This window comes from Cheilinus undulatus, linkage group 16, assembly GCF_018320785.1.
Source record: "Cheilinus undulatus linkage group 16, ASM1832078v1, whole genome shotgun sequence".
In the NCBI taxonomy this organism is placed as follows: Eukaryota; Metazoa; Chordata; class Actinopteri; order Labriformes; family Labridae; genus Cheilinus; species Cheilinus undulatus.
The window spans coordinates 26,550,007-26,567,489 of NC_054880.1; the positions used below are offsets into that span (position 1 = coordinate 26,550,007).

Here is a 17,483-nt window from a genome sequence, read left to right on the forward strand (position 1 = left end):
CACTGATCGGTCTCCTTTACACACGTTTGTACACTGTGGGGAGGAGTTGATAAAGATGGACAGGTATTTTTCTTAGACCATGATTTGAGCAAAGGTGAGTGATTTTAAATGTACACTGAACAAAAATATTAACGCAACACTTGGATGTACTGCCAAATTCTCTGAATGACGGCTTATGGTAGGGAAATGAATATTAAATTCACGGGCAACAGCTCTGGCGGACATTCCTGCTGTCAGCATGCCAATTGCACATTCCCTCAAAACTTGCAACATCTGTGGCATTGTGCTGTGTTATAAAATTGCACATTTTAGAGTGGCCTTTCATTGTGGCCAGCCTAAGGCACACCTGTGCAATAATCATGCTGTCTCATCAGCATCTTGTTATGCCACACCTGTGAGGTGGATGGATTACCTTGGCAAAAAAGAAGTGCTCACTGACAGATTTAGACAAATTTGTGAACAATATTTGAGAGAAATAGGCCTTTATATACATAGAAAAAGTCTTAGATCTTTGAGTTCAGCTCATGAAAAATGGGAGCAAAAACTTTTTGCATTTATATTTTTGTTCAGTGTACAACAAGAGTGAGTTCAAACTGGTTGGTCAAATCATTTTATTAAATCTACAAGAAAAAGTAGACTGCTGTAACTGAGTGACTAGTTTGCTATTTGGCTGGCAGCTAGTGCTTATGGCAGCCCAAAACACATCATTTATGCAATGTATTTCTCTGTGTATTTCCTTGAGCTCAAGGTTGTACTTGTGCGAAGAAAAATGAGAAAAAAATGTCCTCAGTGGTAACTTAATGTTCCCACAGAGCAGCATGAAGAACAACTTTTTACTGTCACATTAAAGAAACGAGCAGAAAGATAACACACAGCACTTTTATAGAATCAAACATCCTTAAAAGCTTCCTCTTGAGACCCACTCTCCAACTGCAGCACTTTGAGGTAATAAATTAATGATCTGATTCAAACGGCACCACAGGTCTGTTTTTATTTTCCCAGTACAGTTCTGCTTCACTTTCTCTCCTCCTGGATGTCAAACTGTCTGTTCGGTTTGGTGGATTCCAGCATGAGTTCGTACAGTTGGCCGATCTGCTCCTCCTGAAAGTCGTTGAGACTTTTCTCTGAGAGTTCGGCCCCGAATTTGACAGAGCTGAGTCCCCTCCCTGCTGACTCCAGGACCTGAGACTGCAGGGTTTCCTTGTAGTTCTGCGGGGGGGGGGGGGGGCAGAGACACACAAATTTAGTCTGAGACAGAAATAGTAGATGCACCTGGTCTTTCATCCTGTCTCCACTTTCAGATTCATTAAACACATCACATCCGTATCACTTCAAGGTGAAGCTGTTGTGGATGTTTGTGAACTTTTAGGAACAAATTTAGCACTTCCAACATGTGCGCCCAAAGAAGGCGGACCCCCGCACCCTCAGTCAAACTCAGTAAAACATGCCAATGGGGCAAATATATTTGACTTGTGTCTTAAATCAAGATGAATGATCTCAATTTTATTCCATTTCAAGATACTCAAAAGTAAAATTTGCTGTTTCCTATTCATAAAGCATCGTGAATCTCTGGAGCGCTTTCACGGTACTCGCCATAAAGTGCCATTTCTGTGAGAGGCTTTTCCTGCTCATAATGTGATTATTTTGAACATTTGCCAGGGGAACATCCTGGCTGAGACAGCTCCAAGGAACACCCTGACAGTTTGGCATGGTGATGCTCCTAAAGTTTGACATTGAAGGATTTTTTGGGGGACGCTTGGGTGGAAAATGTGTCTGCTGTTCTCTCACTCTTGTCATCTAGGGATCTGTCAAATTAACACGAGTCTGCATTGTCATTGCTATGCTAGAAAAAAGCTCCTGGTATCATCATCGATCTGGTCTGATCCCGGCACTACCTGATGATTTTGTTTTCTAGGAAAACTGAAACTGCAGTTAATCATACATGCATGAATGAATTTAGCATTAATGCAAGTTACATTTTATAAAAGTGTTGAAAACCTTACAGTACCATGGTATTCTGTTCTTTTCTGCACTTTTGGTGTTTTTTATTTTTTCTTTGTTTTTTCAGTAACAGTGGGATTATAAAGTTTGGGGTATGCTGTAGCTTTCTTCAGTTGGCAGCTTTGATTTTAGCTGTTTTGCATGTCTTAGGTCCAATCAAAGAACATGTTTGCATGAACAGTTGTGTTAGGTATTCAGATGCCAAGTGCATTGAAAACGGTTTGATATCCGATAGCTCTGACTGCATACAGAGGTAGTCTGAGTGCCTTTTTCCAGACAGGACTTAACGTACGTGCTAGCATGCATAAAAGACCTGTGGATGTCTGCTAGTAAACAAAAACAATGGCATTATAAGGAGAGAAAGGAGACAAGGTGTTAAAAGATTCAATGTTAGCCTCTTAGCTCATTGTTTCCCAGCATACTTATATTTGATTCAGATGCTGTGGCACGACCTTGAAAGGGCCGTTCATGCTACAACATCCTCCAGTGTGGCAATTCTGCTAAAAGGAGAGGGCAAAAATTCCTTCACAGAGATGCCAATTATCACAAATGCTTAAAGTTGTTGCCGCTAAGGGTGGCACAGCCAGTTACTAGGTTTAGGGGTCAATTACTATTTCACATAAGGCCAGGTAAGTCTAGATAGGTTTTCTCCCTTCATTTAAAAACTGCATTTTGTATCAACTTGTTAATCTTGTCTACTTTAAAATTTGTTTGATAATTAGAAACACTAAAAGTGACAATATGCAAAAAATGAGAAATTAGGAAGGTGGCAGAGGTTAAAATAAACTAAACTGTTAGTTCTGGAGTGACAGATGTTCAAAATCCATGATATATTTTCATAGTGCACATAAGGTATGTCAGTATTTTCTTAAGGAAATCAGTAAAATTATTGATAGTGCATTAATGAGTGTTCAAGGTTTATATTAATTGTACAGTATGGCTAATACAATTTGTTAAAAGAAATCAACGCCTTGACTAAAAGTAAAGACTCTAATGTAAGGACTTTCTGACTAAAACCAGACAATAATGTTTTTGAGGTTTATTGACTACAACTAGACTAAAATTATAAAGGTTTAAAAGTACAGACTGGAATTAGATTTGTTAAATTACCATTTTAATGGTAATGAAAGGGTATTTTCCTAATGGCCACACATATTTTTAGTGAATCTAGAGTAACATATGAACTCAAACGCTTTTATGCTCAGAAGGGCTTGGCTGAGTTTCCAGGGGTTGTTTCATCATTTTGTGAACTCAGTACAGCTCATGCATGTGTTTTTCTTGAATAATGCCCAATCTCTCATTTATTTTTAACAGTATTATATCATCTTTTCCTGTTGATACTTTCAAACACAGCTCTCTTCAGGGAGTGCTTGTTTGGCCCGATGAAGCAGATTTATTATGAGCAAAGAATTCCCCTGAGTGCCTCTGAAATAAATGGATTACACAGTGAACGCTCAGCACTCGTAATCTCATTCAGCATCTCACTCCACGTCTGTTCCCACTCCTCGGAATTTTTCTAAGGCAGTGGACGTGCAGCGGAAATTTTCTTCAAGTTTAAAGGAAAGGTCAAGAGTGAAGAAGTTTGAGGTGGTGAACAGATTTGTACCGTTTTGGTCATGTGGTGTTAAAAAGTATCAGTGTTTTCCTCCACTCATATTCAGAGTAATAAACAATAAAACAAAAAGCCACTAAAGCTCCTGTCATAACAGTGTCAGTCTCTGTCGGGTCAGCAGGTCAGCTCTGACGTTTTCGACACTCCATCATCATGGACTTTGTTAAAAATCTCTTGTTCTGGTTCAGCTCGGTGGTGCTGCAATTAAACAGAAATGTCATTATTGATAAAAACCTCCCAGTGGTGTCAGATGAACACAAAACCTCCCTAGAAATGTTTCCAATGATTCCATTCAGGGAGGAAATTTAACAAAAGCTGCTCATCCCTTTACTGGGGCCGACATGAATGGACTCTGGATCCGACAATGCATACTGATAGAGTGACGCCTGATGAGAGCGACTACCTCCTCCCTGGTGGCTTCACAGCTCCGTCAATGACAAAGAGAGCTCTCAGGAATCCAGCTGCAATCACCATCTACTTCATTAGAGAAATTACCTGCAGATGGGTGATTCACCGATCCCCGGCAGGGCCTAATTGTGCAGGAAAACATTGGCTCCCCCTCACAGTGACATAAATAAAGAGCTGGCATGCTCTCATGTTGAAATTAGTTTTGGAAACTGGAGGACGAGTCACTAATGAATGTGGACGGATTCTCTCGGCTACAGCAGGCTTTTAGATCTGATCAGATCACACCAGGGAGAAGAAGTACACTGTAAACCTATCTAGAGGAAAAGACAAATGGTTTAGTTCTGGTCAGACTTTGAATAACTCCACGTAACCACCAGAGGGCAGTAAGCACTGTTTGACTTCAGGGACATGCTGATCCCATCCTGATTATTCATCAAATTCTTATTTAAACAGTTAGATCATGCGCTGTGATAAGAGGCTGAACCATTAGCTGGCCCCGTTCTTTGCTATAGCTTCAAGGGATGCACAATAAATCTGTGCCAATAAATGACTGGAAGATATGGCAAATATATTGTTTTGTTATTTTAGTAATAATCACTAAAATTCAACGATCATTATTTCCCTCAAAACTACAGATTCCTGTACTCAGATGGTGTCACTGGTGTGGATGTTCTTCAGTGCTCAGAGGAAGATTATAAATGTATAAAACATTCTCCTCAAAAAAAAAATGAAAGGAAAAAAGAAAACTGTCCTCCAGTTTTAACACAACGGATTATAAGTCACATAGGAGTCTTCTTCTTGATGATGGACTACTAACAGAACACTTGTAATTTGATTACAATGCTGACGTAAATATGAGAAGCTTAGCAGTAGCTTAGCAGTTAGTGAGTAGGAACAGCGCAGTATCATAGTTTTTTACATGATAAATGGAAATAAAGTGGTATGTAGGCTGTCAAGGGTTGAACTCCCATTTAACTACTGAACCGAAGTGAAACGGGACCACATACAAAGTTTAAGTAGCATAAAAAATTACAAAGATTAAAGTTTTTAATGTACCACTTTCAGAATTATGTAATATTTTTAAAAAATAAATGTACATTTTTTTAATTAAGGTAATTCTGCAAAGTGCAAAAGTGGCACTCTTGTAAACTTAAAGGCCTTTTTGCTGAAATTTTTGTAAACTTTTCAAGAATGTCGGAATACAAAAACGATTGCTGCCTGTTATGCAAAAGGAGAGCAAAGTTACTTTACATACAAAGCTGACATTGTAAAAGCTTTGATTTATTTTTTACATTGTTATTTTGATACTGGTTTAATGTGTACCCATTTTAAGCACTTACAACTATAACTGTCAAAGTTTTAAAACCTCAGTCACAAGTTTGACATAACAGCCAAACATATAAATATACCACAAGTGATTGCACCTCTATAAGGATATCTATTTTATGTGGCAAGAACACATTTTAACCCAAAATTACTTTATTGAATAATATCTAATAATGTGATCATCTAAAATGTACAGGGGAAAATGTGTCTGGACTTGTTAATTAAACTATTTTTACATCAAAAAGTAGCTGGCTGAAATTAAGACGAGTCAGCTGACATCTTGTAGAAAGCTCTTAGACAGTGAAGGTTCCAGTGTAATGCCAGTGTTTACCATGAATTTATATATTTTTTTGTTAAATCTTCCCTCAGTTAAACATTGACCACTACCCATTGATATCCTATATTTTTCATTATTCAAATGGAGTCAAATCACGTGACATTGAACAGTTTCATACAGAGCATTGACTCCCTCATGCTCTCTTTCTTAGGACAACAAAAGTCTCTCCATATGTAAAGATGTCTTTTAAACATGATCATGTTCAAGTCTGTGTGCCAGTGCAGTGGTAAGTGCTGTCACCTCACAGCAGGAGGATTCTTAGTTCAAATCACCATTATGGACTTTTCTGTGAGGAGTCTACATGTTCTCGCTGTACATGAGTGGGTTCACTGCAGGTACCCTGCTTCCTCCAGCGGTTTAAAGACATGCTTGGCAGGTTAACTGGTGACTCTAAATGGGGGGAGTAAAATAAATTTTGTGCTTGTATCTGTAGATGCCTGCCTTGTGATTGTCTGGCAACCTGGCTAGGCCATTTCTTGTCAAAAGACAGCTGGGATTGGACCCTAAATGAGATAAATTGTGGTTTTTGGAGAGAGCAGTAAGGTCCCATCACTGCAAGGATCCTTTCTATTTCTTTTAATGGGCTGTGACTTCCCACAGACTCTTTTTTGAAAAGCTAAAAGAAACTAAATCCCTCTGTTAGGTCGTTCTTACCAAGGCTGCTCTGCCATCGTGTGGTGACACACTGATATTACACTGCTTATATATAAGACCAAGGAGGGGGAAAATGTGGTTGTTGCAGCTGCTTTTATTCACTTTAGCCATAGGAAATCTAAGAATTTGTATTTAAATGAATAAGAAAAATTGTTTGAATAGGATCAAAGCAAAAGCTATACATAAAGCAGCTACAATTAACAAATAATGGGGCAGGGTGGTCACTGTTCATCTGGTGCAGGTTTATGCGGAGGCCCGAAGATATGCATGTGTCTCATGAGTTTTAGACACTGATAAGCTCCAATGTTCATACCATAGACTGTAGAAAGAATTGGACAAAGCCTGTGTGATGTCAGCGTTTGATTACAATGGGCGGACTCAAACAGCTTTTGAAGCCAATCTGCGGCAGCATCCATATTGAAACGGCTGTCTCAACCGAACTTTGGATCAACCTAACAGCAGACAAGAGCCCATCCACTGAGCTTGACTTCCTGTCAGCTAAGCTAGCTAGCATTCTGGCTGACAGATATGTAGCTTCTGCCTTTCAAACTATCTGTCAGTCAAATGAGATGCTCCATTCAGTGTGCATTGAGGTTAAATAATGCTAAATATGATCAAAACAAGTACGTACAGTGGGAGGACATGAAGACATTAGCAAATGAGACATGTTTTGTTTTTTAAACCAGGCTGTAAACCAGTTTATTTCTAGAATAAAAAATGGCTTTTTAACATGTGTTGTGTACAGGACTTCTGGTGTTCCTGCAGTCAGCTTCAAGTGGACACTTGGGGTGTTTAAATTTTTTGCACTTCCCTATAGAGTGGTGAAGGAATGAGTCCTAAAACGTGGAAGTGAGTTAGCATTTTAGTACTTCCAGTTCCCTTGTCTGAAAGTCTATGGGATTTTTGACCAAGTTTTTGGTTAAATGGCTGAAATAAGGTCTGTGGTAAACACTCCCTCAAGCGAGTTTAACATTTTATCCTACAACATAAAATACAACTGAAATGTGCCCAATCTTTGAGTTGTGTGTCTTAATAAAGACAGTTGCTAGAGGACAGCTAACAAGAACTAAAGCATTTGCCAGGAAGATTACAGATCATCACCCGAAGCGCTAACCTCACACGCCAGATGGATGTGTTTCACACATCCATCTGGGAAACCTTCCAATTACGGTGTTTGGGAAAAGGCAGAGGCTTTGAAAAAAAAAAAATAATAATAACACTGAGGGTGATCAGATGAACATTCTGTCTGTCACATCTTTACAGGCCAATCAGAGCAACAGAACGTGATGTTGTAGCCACTACCTAGCAGTAAACTCCACAGACAACTGCATAATGCAAACCATGGCAACTGTAGACATGTTAGTACACGACTTTTGTCGTTTTTGAAGAAAAAAAAATCAATACCCTTCTTTGTTCTTCTTTTAACAAAGAAATGTCATCAAGTTCTGATAAAACTGGCGCTGGCAGCATCCACGCTAAGCTCTTCTGCCATGATTGCACCGGCCTCTTGTTGCTGCTTGCTTACGTTACGACTTCACCGCAACTGAAAGCACTTCCTCGTACTCCTGATTAGTCATTTTCTTACAGGGCCCAATCTGTTCAGATGGGAGCTTTGCAAGATGGATTTGCGAGTGAGAAACATGGAAACGGGTGAATCCATCCGCTTTGCAAGGTTACCGAATTGCAGCAATTGAGCCTGCTGTTCACTTGTATCCGCAGGTGATGACATTAAATTCAGTTAACCATGCTGTAGTTCAATATAGCATGACATTAGCTTTCTACTTTCATCAGTTAGATTAATGAACCAGATATGATGCTTATATTATGAGGATATGAGCGTGGAGTTGTCCAAAATCTCTTGGTATGCTGAAGCATTCGGAGTTCCTTCCACTGGAACTAAGAGACCAAGCCCAGCTCTGAAAAACAACCCCACACCATAATCCGCCCTCCACCAAACTTCACATATGGCACAATGCAGTCAGACAAGACCGTTCTCCTGGCAACCGCCAAACCCAGACTCATCCCTCAGATTGCCAGATGATGGAGCGCAATTTGTTACTCCAGAGAACGCGTCTCCACTGCTCTAGAGTCCAGTGGCAGCGCGCTTTACACCACTGCATCCGACACTTTGCATTGCGCTTGGTGATGTATGGCTTGGATGCAGCTGTTCAACCATGGAAACCCATTCCATGAAGCTCTCTACACACTGTTCTTGAGCTAATCTGAAGGCCACATAAAGTTTGGAGGTCTGTAGCGATTGACTCTGCAGAAAGTTGGCGACCTCTGTGCACTATGTGCCTCAGCATCTGCTGACCCTGCTCCGTCATTTTACATGGCCTACCACTTCGTGGCTGAGTTGCGGTCGTTCCCAGTCGCTTCCAGTTTGTTATAATACCACTGACAGTTGACTGTGGAATATTTAGGAGCAAGGAAATTTCACAACTGGACTTGCTGCACACAGAACCATGCTGGAATTCACTGTGCTCCTGTGAGCGACCCATTCTTTCACAAATGTTTGTAGAAACAGTCTGCATGCCAAGGTGCTTGATTTTACACCTGTGGCCATGAAAGTGATTGGAACATCTGATTTCAATTATTTGGATGGGTGAGTGAATACTTTTGGCAATGTAGTGTATATCCATGGATCTATGAAACCGTTCATCTGGTGAGTGAGGTTATGCTTTCTTGCTTGCTTTTGGTAAAACGAACTTTTGGAAACTCAGTATACCACACCTCCATAGTCGTCATTTGATTAAGATTGATTTCTTTGTTTTTTGCTTATTTATTTTATGGTTCCGCTGTTGCCATACAAGATGTTGAAAGCAGAAAAGAGGCATCCTCTTGCTGTCGTTTTTAACATTAACTGTAACTACGGCAACCACGGAAACATTCGGCTGAAAGTCACCAATTCAAACGGTCACATGTTGTACCATAACATCGCGTTCCACTGCCAAGCGAACACAAAATGTAGGGTCTTTATTAACGGAGTTTAGTTGATGTGCTGTACGAATAAAGCTTTTACCTCCCACTCTGTCATGAAGCTCTTGATCTCTTCAGGAGAAGCACTTTTGTGTCTTCTGAACTCGTCTTTCACATACTGGTCCCCCAGAGCTCGGAGGTCTATGGGCAGGAACCGATGAAGGACCAGAATCCTCTTGTACAGGGAGCGCACTTTAGAAACATGAGCAGAAACCGCCATGACACCACTTGCTAAGACTGTAACTCCTCAGAGCTGTTCTGTTTTCTAACAAAGTGACAAGCGTAAAGCTGCGAAGAGAAAGAAACAGACACAGACTAACACAAGGATAGTTATTTAACACATGCCCTTGTTTATCCCGGATATCAATCCTCTTCTCCTGAATGGGAGCTAGCTCATAGGCGCTTTACTGCCGCCTGCCGGACTGGAGGTACGGGAAGAAAGCTAAAACAACTGAGCTCTTTGTCGGCTATCCATCCATCCTTCTGGTGGCAGACTCGAGGGGCTGGGGCGAAAACTATAAAAAAGACCCCCTGCTGTACGTGTAGGTAGGGCACCAGTACACCCCTGGCTGTACTACAATTTTGATCAACTTTAATACTGAGAAAGTTATCAGTTGCATTTTCTCCACTATTGGATGACTATCCATGTACAATGGAGGGTACTTTTTCAACTTTGTCCATTAAGAATGAAACAAAGAAGGTGCTTAATCAAATGTGTCCACATAGAGTGCATTTTGTCAAAGTTAGTGAATTAAGAAGGAATCAAGGAGGGCAGTTTGTCCAGTTATTTACAGGGCACCAAAGATGTCCATACATAGTGCACCAAAGAGTGCCCTTTCAAATTTGTCAATTTGAAAGGGCACTTTGTCAAGTTAGTCAATTAAAACGGCACAAAGGCAGGCAAATTGTCCAGTTGTATCCACTTACAGGGCACCAAAGAGAGCCCGTTGTTAATTAGTTTGCATAGAAGGCACTTTGTCAAAGTAAGACTAGAGGGCACCAAAGACAGCACCGTATCAAATTTTGTCCTTTTAAAACACACCGAAAAGGGCATTTTTAAAATTTTGTCTGCTTATAGGGCACCAAAGGGGGTACCTTGTCAACTTTTGCCCATTAAGAATTCACCAGAGTGGTGACTTAATGAAATGTGTCCACTTAGGGGGTACTTTGTGAAGGTTAGTCCATTTACAGGACACCAAAGGCAATATGTCAAATTTTGTATACTTTCAGGGCACCAAAAAAGGCACTTTATTAAATTTTGGTTTTGAAACAGGTTTTCTGTTTTAGTTTTGGTTTGGTACCACAGGTTCTGGTCTGTTGGTCATGCCCTCATGTGAACACCTACCAAAGTTAAAGTCAAATACAACAATGTAACAAATAGATCCTTGATTCAGACAAGATCTACGGAACAAAATGTGTGAAAACGCCCTTAAGTGCACCAACGAGGGCACTTTATAACTTGTGTCCACTAAGAGGGCACTATCAACTTTTGTCAACAAAGAGGGCACTAAAGAAGGGAGCACCTGTTTGCCTCTGCATATGTCAAAGCACTTTGTAAACCCATGTTTTTAAAAGTGCTATATAAATAAAGTTATTATTATATTATTATAAAGAAGGCGCTTTGTCAAATTTGGTCATCTTACAGGACGCCAACGAGGGCATGTTATTAAATTTGTTCATGTAAAAGGCAACAAAGAGGGCACTAAGTCATGTTTACCACAAAGGCATTCAACAGGGCACTTTTACTGCTTTTCAATACTGGGACTTCATCAGGGTGATTGTCCCTCCTTTTTTCCTTGCCACTGTATCTTTGCTAAATGCTGCTTAGGGCTGAACTCATTTTGGATTATTGATGGGATTCCATAATGAAGAGTACTGTCTAGACCTGCCCTCTTCGTAAAGTTTCTTTAGATTGCAATAGTTAATAATTGCTGCAATACAAATAAACATTAAATGCTGTTATGAGGTTTCTCCTTTGATGGACCACACTGAAATCTCCTGTGGCTAACATATTTTACTATTGAAAACAACCTAACACAGTTCTACTTAAAATGCTTTCATAGCTGAAGGAAAGCTGGGGGTGATATTATGGTACTTAACTTGAGGTATTGATACCTCAAGTGCATTGATACCTTGAAAATATACCTTTTCAAATCCACTGCATGGAAATTCAGACCTTTCTTGTTGTCATAAAAAGACTGATGCTTTCATCTAAGAGAAACGGAAAAGATCAGCTCCTTGTCTGTTGCTTTATGATGTTTGAGCTTTCTGTCACGTACACTGGTATGTTTAAACAAACTTTCAACCACATGCAAATGAACATGTTGCAGCTTTTTCGGTCTACTTTGCTTTAATGGACTCTGGATTGGAAGAAGACTATGGAACATTTGCAGCTGGACAAGCAGGTATCTCTGCAAACATTAAGATAATCTCCAGTCCAGTGACTTTTACAGTCAGCCCATTGTTACTGACATTTAGAGCTTTCCTTATTATTTCATCCATCCAGAGTGACACTAAGAGCATGTTTAGAATTAAGTTTAAGTACTGTGTCTTTGAATGATGGGAATTTGGACATTTTGTGCTATTGCACTCTGCATCCACACTCTGTAACACTTTCTCAGTGACAACCTGATAGCCCTTACATCATTTCTGTAGCTCTTCACAGTGGCTTGGTATCCCGACCATGTGTGCAGTGAAGCTGTTGGTGCCAATTAGCCTCGACCTAAGAGGCTAACTGTGCCTCTTTAACAGCTTTTCTCACTCATGTTGTCATAAAATTGCTTTAAAAGGGCAACATAATATATTCTTGACAAATTTATCTAGAATATTTTACAACTTCATGGAAATTTTAGCTTACTTTGAATTTGGTGGCAGCAACACATCTCTAAAAAGCAGGTCAGTAACATGGCTGGGTATTAAAGGAGTATTTTACAGAGGCAGTGTAAGAAGTAAAGGGGTTCACCGTTCTGAGAAAAACTGCATCTAAATTTGTGAAACAATTTCAGAAAAATGTTCCTTTGTGTTAAACTATGAAGACTCTGAAAATCCCACCATCTACAGAACATAATATCATCAAAAGATCCAGAGAATCTGGAGAAATATCAGTGAGTGAGTGAGTGAATGAGTGCAAAACAAAAAAGATGTTAAACAATCAGCCAACCATGGCCATCATCTGACCAATCAGATTAGACTATGTAAATCCTCAGTCAGGGACAACCCGGGTGTCCACATGTACTTCCTCACCTGCACTTACTCAAACAGACTCTCTCTGATACATGTTTGTGCGCAGGTGAATCAGCAGGATGGGACAGTTTCTGTCTCATTTCATCTTCTTCATCGGTCTGCTGCTGGGATATTTCTCTGTTCGACTCATGCTCGATTTCATTTCAACGAAACAAGTTTTTCATTCACTGCAAGATGAGAAGAATGGAGACAAACTCTCTGCACCTCATGAGCATACAGGTAAGGGAAGAATTAATGACCTTCATGTTCAAAATGTTCAAAATCAAGTCAAACTCCATTGTTCAGGGAAGATCAGCTAGTACCAGAAGTACACTGTACTTATATGAGATGACACAACTTCAATAACTGCAAGCTAGACAGAGACGTGGCTCCAAAAGAATGGACATTTATCAGAAAATATTTAGTAAAATATTTTGTCTTTAGCAAGACTGATAAGCTTAAAACTTGGAATGTGGTGGGGTGGTTGAGGGTCGGCAGCAATGGGAAACCGCCTAACTGAAGATATATTCCACCACTCCTAAAGTCACTGCATAAAACCACAGAAAACAGGTGCACACTATTGTGGCCCAACTCGCTAACCACTTAAAAAAACAGTGCAGGGATCCACCCGACTATCCGACAATCCACTTCACAGTAGGGAGACAAGAAAGAAAGTGTAAAACTAAACAAATAGATATCAGACCAATTGGTTCAGTCTAAAAATACAACTCTTCAGTTGGATGAAAGCAAACTGGCAAAGTAATCATCCTGCTGCCACCTGGTCGGATGGATTTTGGAAACCTCCACAGTGAGAGCACTGAGAACCACAAGCAGAATCCCCAAAAGTGGGGCATTTGTTCCTCAGTAAAGTGTCAAACAGCACAATCATTTTTAGTTTTTCATAACATCTTACTAATGACTGATTCTGGGTAGATACACGTTTTACTGTCGTAAGCCCTTCCTAACCCACCCCACTGTAAACCTTACCCTACCAGGAGTGTAATCAAGTCTTATTAAGAAAGTTTTTGTGTAGATTTTCATCCTGACAGTGGTGGTTTCTGCTCTGCAGAGTTTGGCATCTGAGATTGGTGGTTTGTAGCAAGACTGTGTTGCAAAGATTGACTAAAAAATGAGAAATTTGCTTCTAACGTGCAAGTGCAGATCGCTGCACAGGCTAACACTCGTCTAATACTTGTTTTGTGATTTCCTCCAGGTGAGACCAAAGGTTCAGCATCAAACTCCACTCAAAGACCACGGATCCTGTGTTGGATCATGACAGGGCCCGAGTACATGGGATCCAGAACCAGGCACATCAGAGCGACATGGGCCAGGCGCTGCAATAAAGTTCTGTTCATGAGCTCTGTCCAAACAGACTTCCCCACTGTGGGGCTGAAAACAAGCAAGGGGAGGGACGAGCTGTACTGGAAAACCATCAGAGCCTTCCAGTACATCCACCAGCATCACCTGGATGAGGCCGACTGGTTCCTCAAGACAGACGATGACACGTTTGTTGTTGTGGAGAATCTACGTTATGTGTTGTCCAGATTTGATCCAGAGAAGCCGTTGTATCTGGGCAGGAGGTTTAAACCGACAGTCAAACAGGGCATGTCCGGAGGGCCGGGTTATGTCCTCAGTAAAGAAGCGCTGAGACGATTCATCAGAGGCTTCGATACGGAGAACTGTACCAACTTTTCTGACATGGAGGACGTGGCTCTGGGGAAATGTTTGGAGATGATGAAGGTGGAGCCGGCAGATGTCAAAGGAACGCAAACGTTTCATGTTTTTCCTTCAGACTATGAACTGGTCAGACAACTCCCAAGATCTCGGCGTGGGTTTCTGCTGTACGAGTACTATGATCCAACAGAGGTATTCACTACAACACAACAGCTCTTTCTGAATCAAGACCAAAATTAATGCTGAGCAGTTATCTGCCTCCTTGAAGTTTACAGTACTGGATAGTGACCTTACAGTAGTGGTTTTAGTAGTGGTGTGATTGGTAGCAATCCTATTTCTTTAAAGGTGTAGGACAAATTTTGTATCAACTTTGGATTACAGAGCTAGTTAAGGATAGTCTGATGCATAAAATGACCTTTGACCTCCAAAATCTGTATTTATGTGGTGTCACGTTTAACAGCAAGGGATGAAAAGAAGGCCAAAGACACTGACCTTGACCCCAGGAATGCATTCCACTCTACCTCCCCATTCTGCTACGCTGTGACTTGATAGAATGGGACACCAAATATCATGCCACCAAGCCTTCAATAATATTGACTAAACGTGTGAGGATGATGGAGTTTTGTTATGGCACTGTTGTGAAAATGCACTGTGAAAACAGCTTATATCCTTGAGTCAGAGTAGGCATTTGTGCAAAGTTTGGAGAAAATCCTGCAAGGGGTTCCTGAGATATTGTGTTTATAATCAAGGATTAAACATGAGGCCTAATGACCTTTATCTTTAGTCTATGACCACCAAAATCTATTCAGCTCCTTAAAAGATTTTTGAGATATCATTGTGACAGGTTTGGGCTGAAAGGAGTACAGCAGGCCCATTCACAAAAACAGCTGGGCCCTTCCTAGATCACTAAACTAATATCAGTGTATGCCAATCAGTAGTGATGGTGTAGCCTCCATGCTGGCATTTGACACTCTGGCCCATCTCCATTCGGCTTTTGGAGATGGTAAACAAGATTGAAAACCAGTTTAAATGAAGTCAGTTTTGCTGCTTTAAAAACTAATAGTGAACATCTAGGTCTGGATTGCTTGAATCTAGGATGAACCATGTTTTACAAACCTCTATGGGCCCCCTACTTCTACCAGGCCACAGAAAGCTTTCCCAGTTTCCTCCCTTAAAGGTGGCCCTGGTGTACAGTAAATAAATAAATTCATTATTATTTATTAGTCATTAATAAATTCATTTAAAAGAATACTTTCAGATGGAGAACCACAAAACATAACCTCTTTGGTCCTGGTTATCAGGGTGTTGAGGTATAGAAAAATATCTGTGGTTTGAACCGGTCTTCTCTTTGTCCACAGGGTCCAGGCTGCTGCTCAGATTTAGCCGTGTCCTTTCACCACATGGATGGCAAGCAGATGTACGTGTTGGATTACCTGATATATCACCTGCAGCCATATGGATACAAATACAGATTTAATCCCCATTTGAACTGATCTAAAAATAAGTGAACTACAAACTAAATCCTTCTAAAATATCTACTTCTGTACAACTGTTGACCTTTTTTGGAATCTGCTTATGAATATGTATCTGGATGTTGTTGATTTATGGCTTTCTCTTTACATAGTACAGTCTTAACTTACATTTGTGGATGCAGTGGCATACTGTGTTAACTGACAATGGTTTTCTGGAGTGTTTCCGAGCCTACATTGTAATATCCATCACAAAATAATGATGGTTTTCAACACTAGAACTGCCAGGTATTCTCTATATACCCAAACAGCCAACAGGTAAAATTTACTGGTTGCTAAAGTGTAATCATTTATTTATTTATTTTTTTATCAGTATCACTGAACAATTAATTCACCACAGACAATGAACAGCTCATTAACCACAGGGGACCTAGATCGGTCGCATACAAAGTTGTCCCGGTGCTGATAACTCAGTTCTGAAACTTTCCAACATTCTTCTTCCCTCAGAGCAGAGGAAATCTATTGAAATTTCCCAATAATTAAACTTTTTTTTTTGCCTGTGGTATCCATGTTGAAGGTTAACCTATGACTTCTGTTTAGGCAGGCCAGCAACAGAGACGTTTTCATAGCAATGTGTATTGTTTATGTGCTGATGTGAAATAGAAGGAAATCAGTGGTTTCCTATGGGGTAAATATTACCTGCATGGTGGTTCTAGGAAAAATCAATGACCAGCAGACTTAAAACTGTATTACTACAAAGTTAGACAGGATTAAAGAACAGCCTTGGGTAAATTTTACCCAATAGTGGTTCTAGAGTTAATACAGCGCTGCCTTAGGGGTCAAAAGTCACAAGCATTCTGAATTGTTTGATATAATGGATTGTGGATGATGAAATCTCAAAACTTGTTTCAGCTACATGCTATTCATGAACTGTCATACTATCTGCCCACACAGTCTTTCCCAAAGTGGAGAGCCTCATACAATGGTTGAATGTGAACGACTGAGCCTTTTAAGAGTGTTCCCTTATTACCAAATCACGATACTCTCACCTTTTACCAATTAACCTTCTTACCAGTGAATGTTCCAGGTATTTTTTGAAAATTTCATTCGTCCTTTCTTGCTCCTATTCCAAATTTTTTGTAACATGTTGCTGGCATCAAATTTATACAATATGTATAAATTACCCCCCCCCCAAAAAAAAAAAAATCAGAACATCTTGGCTTTGTGCAGTTGAATATAAGTTGACTGCAAATCACAGAATTGTATTAATTCACCTTTTATAGTGTCCCAACTTTTTTAGACTTTAGGATTGTTAAAACTGCAAACAGGGAACAGTTTAACTCTTTGATGAACATCTAAATGGGACTTGGTTTGTTTTTTCTTTAAATCAGTGGTTCTTAACCTGGGGTTGGGACCCCTTTGGGATCTCGAGACACTGAAAAAGGAGTATTTTTAAATCATTTCAAAAGGTATATTTGACCCATTTTTTAATTAAAAAAATATATGCAAACAACTAAAATGTAAAAAGGAAACATGGTAATTTGGGGAGGTTTATGTTCTAATTATCAAAGAAATAATTTTTAAAAATCCTTGAAATATACATCTGCACATGACTATTCTTGAATGTGCATGGCTCTGTCAACTATGCTTCAGCTACCCTCGGGTATAGTGGGGGTTCCCGGTCTTCCTTATTTTGGGTATTACGGGCTGAAAAGTTTGAGAAGCCCTGCTTTACGTAAACAGCTGGGAATTAAATTAAAAAAAGATTCATTTTGTTGCTCAAAAGATTTTGGTTCCTTTC

The 17,483-nt window shown here is 40.0% G+C and overlaps 2 protein-coding genes across 2 annotated transcripts; one reads left to right on the forward strand and one right to left on the reverse strand.

The window, feature by feature from the left end:
* Window positions 1-594: 594 nt before the first annotated feature.
* On the reverse strand, window positions 595-9,678 carry sdhaf3 (succinate dehydrogenase complex assembly factor 3). The gene is made up of 2 exons (XM_041808096.1): window positions 9,361-9,678; window positions 595-1,209 (listed from the first exon to the last, which is right to left on the reverse strand). The coding sequence occupies exons 1-2, from the start codon at window positions 9,535-9,537 to the stop codon at window positions 1,015-1,017; spliced, it is 372 nt and encodes a 123-aa protein (XP_041664030.1). The 5' UTR covers window positions 9,538-9,678; the 3' UTR covers window positions 595-1,014.
* A 4,097-nt stretch (window positions 9,679-13,775) lies between these two features.
* LOC121524184 (glycoprotein-N-acetylgalactosamine 3-beta-galactosyltransferase 1-like) lies at window positions 13,776-15,706 on the forward strand. Its single transcript, XM_041809460.1, has 2 exons — window positions 13,776-14,405; window positions 15,572-15,706. The coding sequence occupies exons 1-2, from the start codon at window positions 13,812-13,814 to the stop codon at window positions 15,704-15,706; spliced, it is 729 nt and encodes a 242-aa protein (XP_041665394.1). The 5' UTR covers window positions 13,776-13,811.
* The last annotated feature ends 1,777 nt before the right edge of the window (window positions 15,707-17,483 follow it).